The following is a 12,484-nucleotide window of genomic DNA, read 5'->3' as shown; positions in this document are numbered from 1 at the left end:
GCTCCGATCGCCGCCTTTTCCGCGAGAAACTGGCTAATCACTTCTCATAAACATATTCATACTGCGACACCGAAGTGCCAATTGTTCCTTGTTTTCTTTTTTTTGTATGTTTATTTCTTGCTTTTAGTTTGTATATTATTGTACACTTTTTTGGTACCCCGTGTATTTTTCCCCCTTTCTTTCTTTTGTGTTCTCTGCTACTACCCTCCAACCTGTATGTACGCCCCCCCTTATGTAATGCCTTCGGGCCTTTAAGGGACAAATAAATGAAATGAAATGAAATGAATACAACATTGATATCTCAAAAATTGTTAGTTACTCTAGTGGTTATGCAACACGCCTGAGACATTCTCTTTCCGTAAAACCTTTATCCACAAGAACGAACTGCTACAAATATTCCTATTTTCCTAGAACTATTACCGAATGGAACAACCTTGCTGGTCATATAGTCGAAGAGAATAATTTGTCCCATTTTGAGGCACTGCTGCAACAAGTGACGAAATTTTGAATGTTCGGTTGATGAGTGATTTGTTGAGATTTACTTAATTATATGCTTGGCTCTATGACTGCAGTATATATATTCTGAGGTTGTGAAACGATACAGTACAGTGTGATGTACTAATTTCGTTGCTGTGACGCCTTGTCTGCTGTATTTCCTTTTTTTTGTCGTTTGGGGTTACACAAATTATGTACCCACCTGCGATGGTCTTGTTGTTCAAGACCGCAGTATTTATAAGTAAATAAAATAAAAAAAGCAGCTCCGGCTGAAGCTTGCAGATTTTACCTCCCCTTGATATCCCACGAATACTGGCCGCGGTTTATGCCTTGTTCTATATCTAAATCTTTTTTGATTCTGCCAGAACTCCTTGTGTAAGTCATTGTGAGCACTGACACTTCCAGCTTCATGGGCAGTCCATGGAGCTAATTTTAACCGCGACTCCCCATATACAGTCTCCTTCTCCCTTTTCCTTTCCTTAACTTTCTACTAGCTTCTAGATTGAGGCTTGGGTAGCGTTCCACCATCTGCCCTCTCCGCCTTTCCACCGGCTACAGTTTTCTTTCCCTTTCTCTTGCTTCACTCTCTGATTTACCCATTTGCATAAAAAACTATTCTGTTTCGGTTGTTCGATGTTTTCTATTGAACACTTGAACACTAACGTTCAGCCAACTTGGTCATACGGGGTCGAAGGCTGCGAGCATAGCCTTTATTGCTGGAAAACACTGGGCGGATTTCGATAGTTTCAACGCTATGGCGTTAAGGGGCTCGCGTCGCTCAAAAGCCGGTGTCGGCGTTGTTGGCGTAGTCGGCGTTGTAACACGAGAAGCTGCGAATTAATTTTTTTGTGAAGATGCGGGAAATCGAACCCAGGTCGTTCAGATTGTGAGGTAAGCATGCGCAGAACACGATACAAAATCTCGTCGGTTCGAACTGAATAAAAAGTGTACTTAGTGATGGCGTTGTGGTCTTTGACTTCGTGAAGTGTCTTTCTGTACTGATTCGTGCATTAGTATAACTGTGAGTACGCGATTTTTCCAACGGCAAGGCGTCGCGCCGAGCGGGTAATGGCGTTCTGTGGATTCCCTGGCGGCGCTGCAACATCCTCTCACGTTCCGCTCTTAAAGGCGAAGCTTAAGCGTTCGCCAATTGTTTTGTTCAGATGATCAAAGTAGCTAGTTATCAGTTCGATCATATAAGTTGCTTTCGTGAGCGAAAGAGTTTTAGTGGTCCTCACACCATGCAGAGTCATTCGCGCCGCTTGCATCAAAGGCGAACGAATACAGTCATACCCAACAATTCCGCACAAAAGCCTTTTTGAATGAAAAAAGTTCATGAGCGCAATTTTTCATTTAAGCTTTCATTGTTACATTCAGTATGTCCGCAAATCTCCCTTCAGCAGGCGTGAGTTTTTTTTTTACTTTTAACGTTTATTCTGTCGTGAAAAGCGCTATCCATTGGCTTTCTATGGAAGTCTTAAATGCTAGATGCGAGCAATGGGAACCCTATAATAGAAGGATTTTGCTGGATATCGAAAGAATCGACCATTACGTTCAATATTTCCATACCAGTGCCTTGCAGTTTTTCAAAAATTTTCAAATATTTTTACCCACGATTGTTGGACATGCTGTGGGCCTTTGCACACTGCACTAGAGGTTGAATATGCAGCATAGCCAGCTCCTTCCTATGAAACGCAACGCTGCAAATGAACAGAGCTCAGCAAGAGCTCTTGTGCTGCTTGCTGCTTGGGGTGTGTTTGAACGCATGCTTTGAAGACCAGAGTTGTCGACTATCTTCCGTCAAATATGCCGCACTCGATGTGACCGTTTGTGAATGCTTTAATATCTTGTTTCTTTACGCCTTATTGATGACCTTTGTGTTACTGTAGGTTAATTTGTATCTTACTTACAAATCCACTCCTGTAACAGTCCCAGTGGGACTAACACTATGTTAAGTAAAATAAATAAAAAATAAAAGAGGTATTGACATGTAACGTAGTTCTTTCTTTTGTAGGACCTTGTGGCGCACTTCGATCGTCTCTACAAGGACGCAGAGGAGATTCTTCTGAGAGAGCAGCAAAAGGAGGAGCAAAGGAAAAAAGAAAGAGAAGAGGAAAGACAGAGAGAGGAGGAGAGGCAGTTGGAAAGGAAGATAGAAAATGAAAAAGAGGAGCAATGGAAGAAAGATATGTACGAGCTTAAAAAACTGGAATGTGAGAACCAAGAGAAGATTGAACAGCTCGAACAGGAACTTTTTGAAACTGAGCGTGCAATGAACACAAGATACAAGCTAGAAATGGCCAAAGGCGGGATGGCATTGGTTGCTTCGGTTGCCCGCGTCGCCACCGATATTGTCAAATTACTTCCGCGCTAGTAGTCACCGTATCCTGCTCTGCGCGTGCAAACCGTAACTGCCAAAGAACCACTGTGGCTTAATTCTCTGGAGGTTTTTCATTGTTTTTGCGGTGATTCGAGTCCGCGGCAATTGCCTAGCCCAGAAAATCTTGAGGAAGGTTTTTAGTTTTGGGTGGCTTCCGCCGTGTGCATTAAGACAATGAGAATCCCAAATTTCTGCTCAAATTCGGTACATTCAGCATATTTCAGTGATGTTATCAAACATCCCAAACTTCTCGAAGTGCGTGGTAACTATGTTCCTAGCCGCATTTTTCAGCCAGCAGGAATATTACACAGCTATCTTAACAACGTTCTCAAAGCAAAATATTCCCTTTAAATTGCGAAGTGTTCGCTTCTTGAGCCGAGAGATGGCGCTAGTTACTCATTTCTAGAAAAGCTCGACACTACTAATGTTTTCCGAAAGCCAAGGGTAGGCAGCGGCATACGCTCAGACACAGTGTTGCTTTGCCAGCAATTTTTTTCAGGCATACATGTGAGCAGCATTTTTCCGAAGTTGTCGTAATGCTTTCAGTTACTGCGAATTCTGAATTCCCGTCGATGCTCTACTGCCTGACCTTTTTCTCATTCCGGATAAAGCACCTTCAGAAGAACCAATGTTAAAGTAAACCCAACGGACAACAGAAAGAAAACTTCCGTTGTTTCCATTTTATTTTCGTAATTTCAAAAGTGATGAATTGTATATGACGAAACGAAATAGAAAAGCTTAGATAATCCGCGGGTCAGTCAAGAACGAAATGGAGATAAATCTGTTTTAAAGAGAGCGTTCCCGAGCAATAGATCTTGATGTCCCAACGAGTTTCAGTCCTATCTTGTTGCTGCTGCACGTTCAATCCCTCATCGTCCCCTCATTTCATATGACGTTCTTGTCAGGAACAACGTGGTACTGTTTGACCTGTTGTCTTTTTTTGTTATATTTTTGGTGTTCTTTTATCATCGTCGACTGCCCAAAGTGCAAGCAGTTCTTTTGCCTGTATGCGTTCTCGTTTTCCCCGTGAGGCTGCTCTCCACCTTAACGAGATTTACGGATCTTTAAGAGCGTCAGCTCTTACTCATCACGCTCCGAGGTTTCGTGGGGTCTGCTACCACCCTTGATCACGGCGCCATCTCTGGCAGCAACTACTCACCACGTTTAGAGATTTCGTGAGGTCTCCTACCACCCTGAGATCAAAGCGCCATCTGTGGCTGCAACTAGAAAACAGCGCATCTCGCATTGAGACTTATGCGCCATCTACAATTTCATTGCAGAAACAACCACATGCCGCGTGCCAATGATGACGTCACGATATAATATGGTGGGTAGTGATGGAACTATGTGAGTATGACGTCAGGGGACGAAATGGCGACATAGTTTCGGTTGCTCGAATCCAAGATGGCGGCCATTCAAATTGCTTGTGCCCTGTCATCCTTTTAAATAGATGCCTGCGTTTTCGGCGAGGAGATTTTGCGGCCATAAATAATCAGTGGCGTGTACCTAACATTAAAAATTAATTAACGCGGGAATTTTCGATGCTCAGTGCAAGCAGCACCTGGTGGCAAATGCACCATCTAGCAAAGGCTGTCCACGTCCCCTGGGCTTGCGTGCGTGCAGGCTGTCAAAGGTTTGGCTCTTGTCACGTCACAGATGTTGAGAACCGAACTCAGCATATTGCATGGAAGAGAGGCGTTGGGCGCTCTTTCCTTCTTTCCACAATACGCTGTTGTCGGAGGACGCCAAGGAGACACTTCATCGTGCCTGTTGCAGTTGAAGAACGGCCGCCTTGCTGTTCAAGCGTTTCTTCGTTTGAAAGCAGCTAGGTCTTTACTCGCGGCGGTAATCAGACATTGCGTGATGTGTTTTTATAAACTATAACACGTGTATTTTAGTAACCCACACCCATCCCATCATGTCCATATCCATCAGATCTTTCTTCTTCGCCGCTTACGCCTCTCCTACAACCATCACGCAGGCCAACAATTCTAGCTTTTTGTGTAAATTAACCTGTTCGCATGCGGCATTTTAAATAAGAAAATCAACACTTAAATTACATTGTTGCGACATATATCTTAATTTTTTTTGAACAGCTGCCCTAACCTGCACTGTTAGAAATTGGATTTGCCTTCGAAGTAAGCTAGTTTTTGCGGATATTTAAATTTACACGAAACAGCGTTCCAACGCGCCCTCTTCATCGTTCTGTGAAGATCATGAAGTCACTTCGGTAACTTCAATTATAATGCACTGAAATCACACCACAGATATTCATGACGCACACCTGCTGCCTTAAATTCTTTAGGAAGAAATAAAGCTTCCCTACGCCTAAATATGCAGCAGTGGGTGTGAATCCTTCCTTCTTACGAAATAAAAATCAAGACCCCAGAGAAGCTTTGTGATTCTCTGACAAGATCAATCCCCAAGAACTCCAATGCAACCTTTGATTTTAGTCTGGCGTGATTTTTGATCAGATAGTTTCGTACTAGGGCCCGGTATGATTGTGTGTACTTTACAAATAGTGCGCACGAAGAATTTCCCAAGCTTGGCACCATATATGCATATATAAATAAACATATTTAGGCATCCCGTGTTTTTCAAAATGTTGTGTGCCCTAAGCTTTGGGATAAAGTGCTTTTCGTCGAGTACGTGTAAGTGCACGCTGTATTAGCAGTACATGATTCTTGTGGTGAACCGCTGGAGACAGAGGAGAGTGTACGAGAAGTTTTGTTCTGTTTGTATCTTAATTTTTGGCCTTGAACGTGACCCGCGCGTCTGTTTTTTGTTTATTTGTAATGTACGGCGACCCATAAGTAAAGTGACCTTCACACCGCTGCAACAGTAAGGCCAAGCAATGGCAAAGCAGTTTGTGAACATGCGCGAGCTTTCAGGGGTGAGGTGACTGGGCAACAAACGACAGTATCCATGACAGTCTCCGTCAACCACCGAAAAGACTATAAAAAGAGGTCCGCACCTTACCCACTTCAGTTCGCTCCTCGGGGCGTAGCCCCACCGCCGAGCCCTCCCGAGACTCCAAGACGCCGACAACACTGCATCTACCTCGACAACGTGCTGGCTGTTCCAGGAGGACGTTCGCCTTCGAGAATCGCTTTGACGTCGTAGGTGAATGAACTGTCACTGCGGCCCAAGTAGTATGCTTCTTTTCCACTTCTCTTCATTTGCAACTTTCGCGTGCTTTCATTATTCATCTGTCTTCATTTAATTCCAATAGTTCTTGTGTAATTTGCATGTACTCAATTATAAAGGTGCTATTACGTGTAACGTAGTTTATTTGTACCCACCACATCGTATTTTTGCTTAATGTAACGCCGCGTTTGATTTGCCTCTGTGTAGTTTTCGCGAAAATATATTTCTTTTTCTTGTTACCTACATTCGTGGCTCTGTCTGATTCACAACGGTGGAAATAAACCGGCTAGCGCTTGGCGTCAAACTAAACACCCCATTTCTGGCTCGGTTTGGGAAGGTGCTGGAACTGCTCCCGAGCCATGACAGAGAAGCAATTTATTTATTTATTTGTTTGTTCTTCTATTTATTTATTTCTTTATTTTTTCCAATTCCTTCCAGGCCCCTGGAGGCGTTACACAAGGAAGTGGGATGCATGAAAATTATCTATATGTATGTAATTATAACACAGGAATTGCGGCAATACAGAGACAATTAGAAAAACACGCAGTTTGCCCAAAGCAACATATATTAACGCGATATGATTAAGGAGCCATTTTGAGAGTAACTGTGGCGTCGACGTCGTCTAACGTCAACGAAAAATCCATAACAAATTCCCAATGAAGCGACCTAGGAGGCAGGTGGACCACTTAGGCCACGTAACCTTGTCCCGAAATCACAACCTGCCCATAGGATTGTAAGCAAAGTGCGCACTCTGCCAGGTGACAGTTAAATTTTTCCCTGGTCGCCAGAGTTTGCTCGGCAAGAGGAACGTGAGTCGCACAAGCCCCACCGGTGGCAGCACCTGCAATCGCAGGACAGTGGCGCATGGCTTAACCGCTGCGTCACTGCTGTAGGAGTGGTGTCAGGACTGCCAGCAATCTACGAATGTTAAGTAGAGCACCACCAATGCTGCATATATGGGCATTAACCCGTTAAGCTATCACGTTGTACCGTTGAGGCAAAGCTTCAGTGTCCCCACCAATTTTTGTTTCTGATATCTCCATTGAGGATGAAAATCTCTCTTGTCGGATTCTTCAGGTGTAAGAAGCGGTCATTTCATAAATATTTATACACTGCTCACTTTCACATTGCCAAAAAATTGTGAAGTGTAGCCTATCCGCACAGGAGCATATTATTTAAGATGTGTTGCAGTATCTGAGCCTGAGAGGCACTGTCGACATCACCATGCCAGAATACCAGAACGAGATAGGGGGGTGGGGTGGAAATCACGGTTCAAGAGCTACTTTGCTCTTTAAAGACTTCGGTGGGCAGGCAGACGAGCGCGTGTGCGGAGAGTTCAGGAATGCAGCTGATAAGATGCGGCCTACAAGAAAGATGCTGGTGTATGTGTGGCAGAGTGCGCAATCTCATGACTTTCCTACCTCAATCTGAAAACAATATTAACTTCGCTCCAGAAAGTTAGTGTGAAGGTTGAGTGAGAATAGTTAAGCTGAAAGTAGTCAGAACGATGACCTGAGCCAAAGCAATTGTGTTTTCGGCGTGCGGCGGCTAAGGCAAAGTGGAAAGGTAGCTACCGCTGTGCGGTACCTGTTCCTGTCTCACGTGACGCTGCTGCAGCTGTCCCTGGCGCAAGCAGAACTTTGGAGAAGAAGGCATTTACAGCGCTTAGGCGAATGTTGCTGAAAAAATTAGTCTCTTAGATGAAATATGCTACACCCAAGAGGATTATATTAAGTACAGCTAAATAGTACAGCTATGGAAGCTATGGAAGCGTGTAAGCTATAGAAAAGACATCAAACGCACGCTTCACAACCGAGTGTAGAAAAGAAACGTCTTCACCATTTGAAATAGAATTTTTGAAAACAACACAATAATTTCAATAGGCGACACTTGCGACTGACGAGATTTGCGCACTCTCCGGGTGGCACAAATCAAGATGTCTAACCTCATGTTCCGTTAGTTCAAAGTGCTGATCATTGTGTTAACAGCAGAAAAAAATATTATGCCAGAAGAACAAGATCTTTATGCTTGAAGCAGACTTAAAGCTTTATTGAACACTTTTTGCTCGTTGCAGCAGTCTTACATGGTTTCAATAGATACATAAAAGTCTGTGAAGGTATGAAAATATGCCCGAGTGTTATTCGTTCAATCTGTGCTAAAAAGGTAACACGAGATAGACGAGTCGAACGAACTGAGTAATAGTCGAACTATCTGCACTAAAGCTCACACTAAGAAAGCAACTTTGAACCAAGAGCTATCACTATGTGAAGTCTATTGGCGTCTTCTTTCATTAGACCGCGAATCACGGCAGCAGTTCAAACTCCACCCTCAATTCATCACGCTCTACGTAACCATCATTGATCAAGTCATCGAGGTTGAGGGAAGAAGTTGTATAAATAGCAGCAGTGCTACTCACGTCCGGTCTTTCACTCCCGGAAACTCTACCGGAAATAGTTTCGTTGATCTCGTGTTCAGCCCAACGTGTTGGATGTAGGACACGCAGCTTCACTGTTTTCGTGAAAGGCCAATGAACAACGTCATCCATGTCACCCATGTTCAGGCGGATGCGGGCATGCAGAGTTACGGTTTCACTCTGCTTTTGAAGATAAACTCCTTGTGACAGGTAGTAGCCGAGTAGATATATCTTATCGCCCTGGTATACAGTGAAGCCCTTCCTAAGGGCCTCTTCTCGAAGTGGCTTCACACCTTTCAAGAAAAAGTCGTAACACGACCCGTGCACGTTGGTGTTTCGGAATATTTTTCCTACTTGATTCAACATCTTCTTGCATTCCTTCAGTTCTTTCGTAGCATCCTCAATGCATCCTGTTGTCTGGGAAAACATTTCCAGCTGCTCTCCTGCCATTTTAGCCTATTTGTTATCCAAAATTATTTCCAGTCTTTTCACACTATTCGAAAGGGTGTTCATAGAAACACCATTTGCTATCGTACGTTGTGCCGTTTCATCGCTCAAGGACGTTATTGCAATCAAGCACTCTTTCTGAGAGTCGCGCTGTTCTCTCGTCATTTGCGCCACCTCCCGTCTGATTGTTTCCTTGACGCTGTTAATGCCTCTATCGAGTTCCTGTTTCAGAGGGTCTTCGTATTTTTCTACCCCGTGTACAATTTCGCCTGTTTGGTGAATGTCTTTGCTGCTGTCAACAAACCGGATGTGAGGGTTCGTTTTCACATCAGTGCCTGGTCGTTTTAATGCTTGTGTCTCTGACGTAACCAGCGCCAGCTGGTCCTTGCGGCTGGTATACCCTCCACATTCGGCTGGAAGGGATGTCGCCGATGTGCAGTACTTCGACCTCAGGTGCGCGCAGATGTCGTCGTAGAGGACGATCGCCGAACACTTGCGACAGTTAACAGAGTGGTGTCCACATTCAGTCTGGAAGTGCTGGGCGATCTTCGAAGCAGGCAACACGGCTCCACAGCCACTTTCTCGATTCCAACACTTCACCTGGAACGATAAAGTACGCTTATTTAGGCATCCAAAATGTTTAGGGTGCCACAAAGAAAGTGGATTAGACAATCAAGCTCCGGTTTAAGGGTCTGACGTGGTAGCGTAAGCGGTTAATTCCCATATATGCAAAAGGCCGTTCTCTCCTTCACATTCATAGACCCCTGGGAATCCTCACAACCCTCCTGCCCCAGTGGTGCAGCATATAAGCTTTTCGCCAGTGCCCTGCGATGGCAGGTTCTCCCAGCGGCGGCCATTGTGCAGCCCAGGTTGCTCACCCCTAGCAACCAATTACTATTTTACCTGCCAACTGCCACAGTTACGCAGTTTGCTTACTATCCGTTGGGCAGGTCGTGATGACGAAACAAGGACCCGTGACCTAGGTGGCACACCTTCCTCTTAGGTCGTTGTCAAGGGCCACCTGAACAACCCACTGCCATGATTTTTGAATCACAACGAGGACGCCGAAAACGCCGACGTTCGAATTTCTGGGTTACGGGCCCTTTAACGCTGTCGTGTTAAATCCTATCGCTCGCATGAGAGAGGAGTGCACCCGTGCATTTTAAAAAACCCGAAGGAACAGCGCGTAGAGAGCACAACATCAGCAAAAATTCTGTATTGCATAACTAAACATTCCCTTGAAACAATTAAACAAGTAATGACTGTAACAGTAAGGGCAAATAGAAAAATGTAAAGCGTAGTCCACCGCGAGATTAAAGGGCAACTGCATAGGTTTAGAATTCGACGAGCTTGAAGGGTTCGACTGTGTGAAACTTGCAGGTAAACCATGCGAAGTCTTTTTGTGCTAGCAATTGAAATGGTGACGTAATCGCCAAATAAAATCGTGAGGGCCGTAAAACTTCTGCGCAGCGCAAGGCGCCAAAAGGGGTGCGCATCACGACGTCATCTGACTATAGGCAGAATTCCAACGCATAAACACTGGCTCTAAGGCGAGAGAAACGATCTCTCTGCAGGCAAAGCACGCCGAGAGTTTTCTGACAGTATCCAATGGCGCTCGGTAGGGCGTAGTTGTCGGCCGCGGAAATGCGAAATTTTTATACCCGTGATGTCCTACCCAGCTTTTCGGCACTTCTACATTGTCGTAACAAGAAGCCTGAAATTTAATTATCGATTGCGTCACCATTTGAATGAAACACTAACAAAAACAGAACGGCATGCTTTATTTGAAGCCTATGTACAGTTTAATCTTTTAATATCGCACAATGCTCAGAAAGTGCTGCGGTTGCCCTATAAAGGAAGGAAATCGAAACTTAAATAAGGGGCATCAGACGCTTCTCATATGCCCGGCATTTCTACAGAGAAATATCTCAGAATGCAAAGGAATTTAGTGCATATTAAGGTCGACATAATCCAGTGGATAAGAAAAAAGAATTGAGCAAATATTCAATTCGAGCATTGTTATGGTTGCTTTATTTGTAAAATCAGTACCACTTTGTTCCTTCTATCAGGATAATGTGTCAAAATCCACCTAACCAGTTCTACATGCTGAAATTAATTATTCGATAAAACTTGTTCACACTTCCCACATTGTTAAATGAATATCGGAAAACCGTGGTACTAACTTGAGTAAAACGTAGAGACATGAAATACGACAGCTTTACAGCTAAATCTCTATTTCACGTGCTTATTGTTTTCCTGAACGGCATACCTTCTTGCAGGCTTTGTTCTCTCTTTATATTCTTGATATCGGTTTTGTGTTATCTTTTTGTGTGAGCAGTTTGTGCACACCGCTGTCACCTCTTGCCGCCTCTTACAGGGGGCTGTGTGCCTTTGTGAAGCTGCCGTTTGTAGACAACTTTTACGCACTGCTTCCTACATCATTCTGATGGGAAAAAAAGATTATTTTAATTATCATTAATATTACCTGGGGATTCTAATACAAGCATATTTTCGTCACATCGCTTTAATATAAAGTGTGTGTTGAGACCTTTTTGGCTTTAATGTTGCAGTTTTAACAATAAACAGCATATTAGAAATCGCAACCACCGCCTCCACCTCCAACCGCCTCAATCTTCGAAAAGGGCCCTACTAGATTTTGCAAACAGAATCTCATAGATCTAAAACGTCGCCCGCCCCACTTCAAGACTTTCCCGCGATTGTTTGAAACAGAACAACTATCGTAAAAGACAGCCCCGCCCACATTTTTATACTCCACTTACCTCTCTGCTGAGCAGCTCTGCAGAATTCAGTTCCCTCATTTCAACGTCACGCTGCTCGCTCTTAATGCCGTCTATGGGGCAAACCCAGGCTTCGTCCTGTGCCGAGTGGTTGTAGCAACTCTCGCAAAGCATGTTTTTGCAAGGGAGCAAGGCGGCTCTCTTGTGCACCAATCCACAGGCGTCGCAAGTCCAGTACTCTGGAAATGGCCTCACCAAACTCAGAGGCCTCCAGTCGAGGTCTGAAGAGAACCCGACCAGAATGTACTCCATATATTCAGAAGCCATTGCTGCACCTACTGCACTTGCAGCCATACTATCAGCACAGCTGTTTTTTTGCCCTAGGATTACACGCACTTATAACTGATGTCCACTCCCTTTTCTTTTTGTCCGGCTGTCTCCATGACTACAATCACTCTGAGGTCTGCTGCCTCTCGTTGACGCATGGCGGCGTGTGATAATAAGTTACTCTTACAGCGCCCGCAATCGCGTCTACGGGGGGGGGGGGGGGGGGGAGCGTATGTTGCTCATTACGATTTTTGCCAAATTTTTACGGCTTAGCTCTGGGAGAACGCGCACTTTATAATGTGCATAAAGACGTCAACAATACCCTCCATCGGAATAAGTCAGGGCCATTAAGCAGCTGTTGTGTGTGGTGTCAGTTGATTTACAATCTCACAAAAACAAAGCGCTAGCATTGTATTCGTCGTGCATCGTCATGTCTACAAGCAACTTTTGTGTCTTAGAGAAAATTTCATTTGCACGCGCACTTCAGAACGTGCACACACGGCGCATATGGAAATCTTGCGCTTGTAATTCCTAGCG

The 12,484-nt window shown here is 44.4% G+C and overlaps 2 protein-coding genes across 2 annotated transcripts in view; one reads left to right on the top strand and one right to left on the bottom strand.

The window, feature by feature from the left end:
• The window catches only part of LOC144105515 (uncharacterized), an 8,038-nt gene extending 4,241 nt beyond the window's left edge, over window positions 1-3,797 (top strand). The window contains exon 3 of the mRNA XM_077638635.1: window positions 2,510-3,797. Within this exon, the coding sequence (XP_077494761.1) occupies window positions 2,510-2,869 (360 nt within the window). The 3' untranslated portion in view covers window positions 2,870-3,797. The remainder of the gene's footprint in view (window positions 1-2,509) is intronic.
• A 4,258-nt stretch (window positions 3,798-8,055) lies between these two features.
• LOC144104368 (uncharacterized) lies at window positions 8,056-12,064 on the bottom strand. Its single transcript, XM_077637328.1, has 2 exons — window positions 11,663-12,064; window positions 8,056-9,482 (listed from the first exon to the last, which is right to left on the bottom strand). Exons 1-2 carry the CDS (start codon window positions 11,972-11,974, stop codon window positions 8,892-8,894), a joined length of 903 nt encoding a protein of 300 aa, XP_077493454.1. The 5' UTR covers window positions 11,975-12,064; the 3' UTR covers window positions 8,056-8,891.
• Window positions 12,065-12,484: the final 420 nt, after the last annotated feature.

Source organism: Amblyomma americanum, chromosome 9 (assembly GCF_052857255.1).
Source record: "Amblyomma americanum isolate KBUSLIRL-KWMA chromosome 9, ASM5285725v1, whole genome shotgun sequence".
Classification (NCBI taxonomy): domain Eukaryota; kingdom Metazoa; phylum Arthropoda; class Arachnida; order Ixodida; family Ixodidae; genus Amblyomma; species Amblyomma americanum.
This window is presented reverse-complemented; position numbering and strand designations above follow the sequence as displayed.

Bases quoted from the DNA above. Each gene is read 5' to 3' on its own strand.
- LOC144104368 (XM_077637328.1), bottom strand. From the start codon at position 11,974: ATGGCTGCAAGTGCAGTAGGTGCAGCAATGGCTTCTGAATATATGGAG. The intron at 9,483-11,662 runs GTAAGTGGAGTA...TTATCGTTCCAG, and splicing joins CAGAGCTGCTCAGCAGAGAG to GTGAAGTGTTGGAATCGAGA.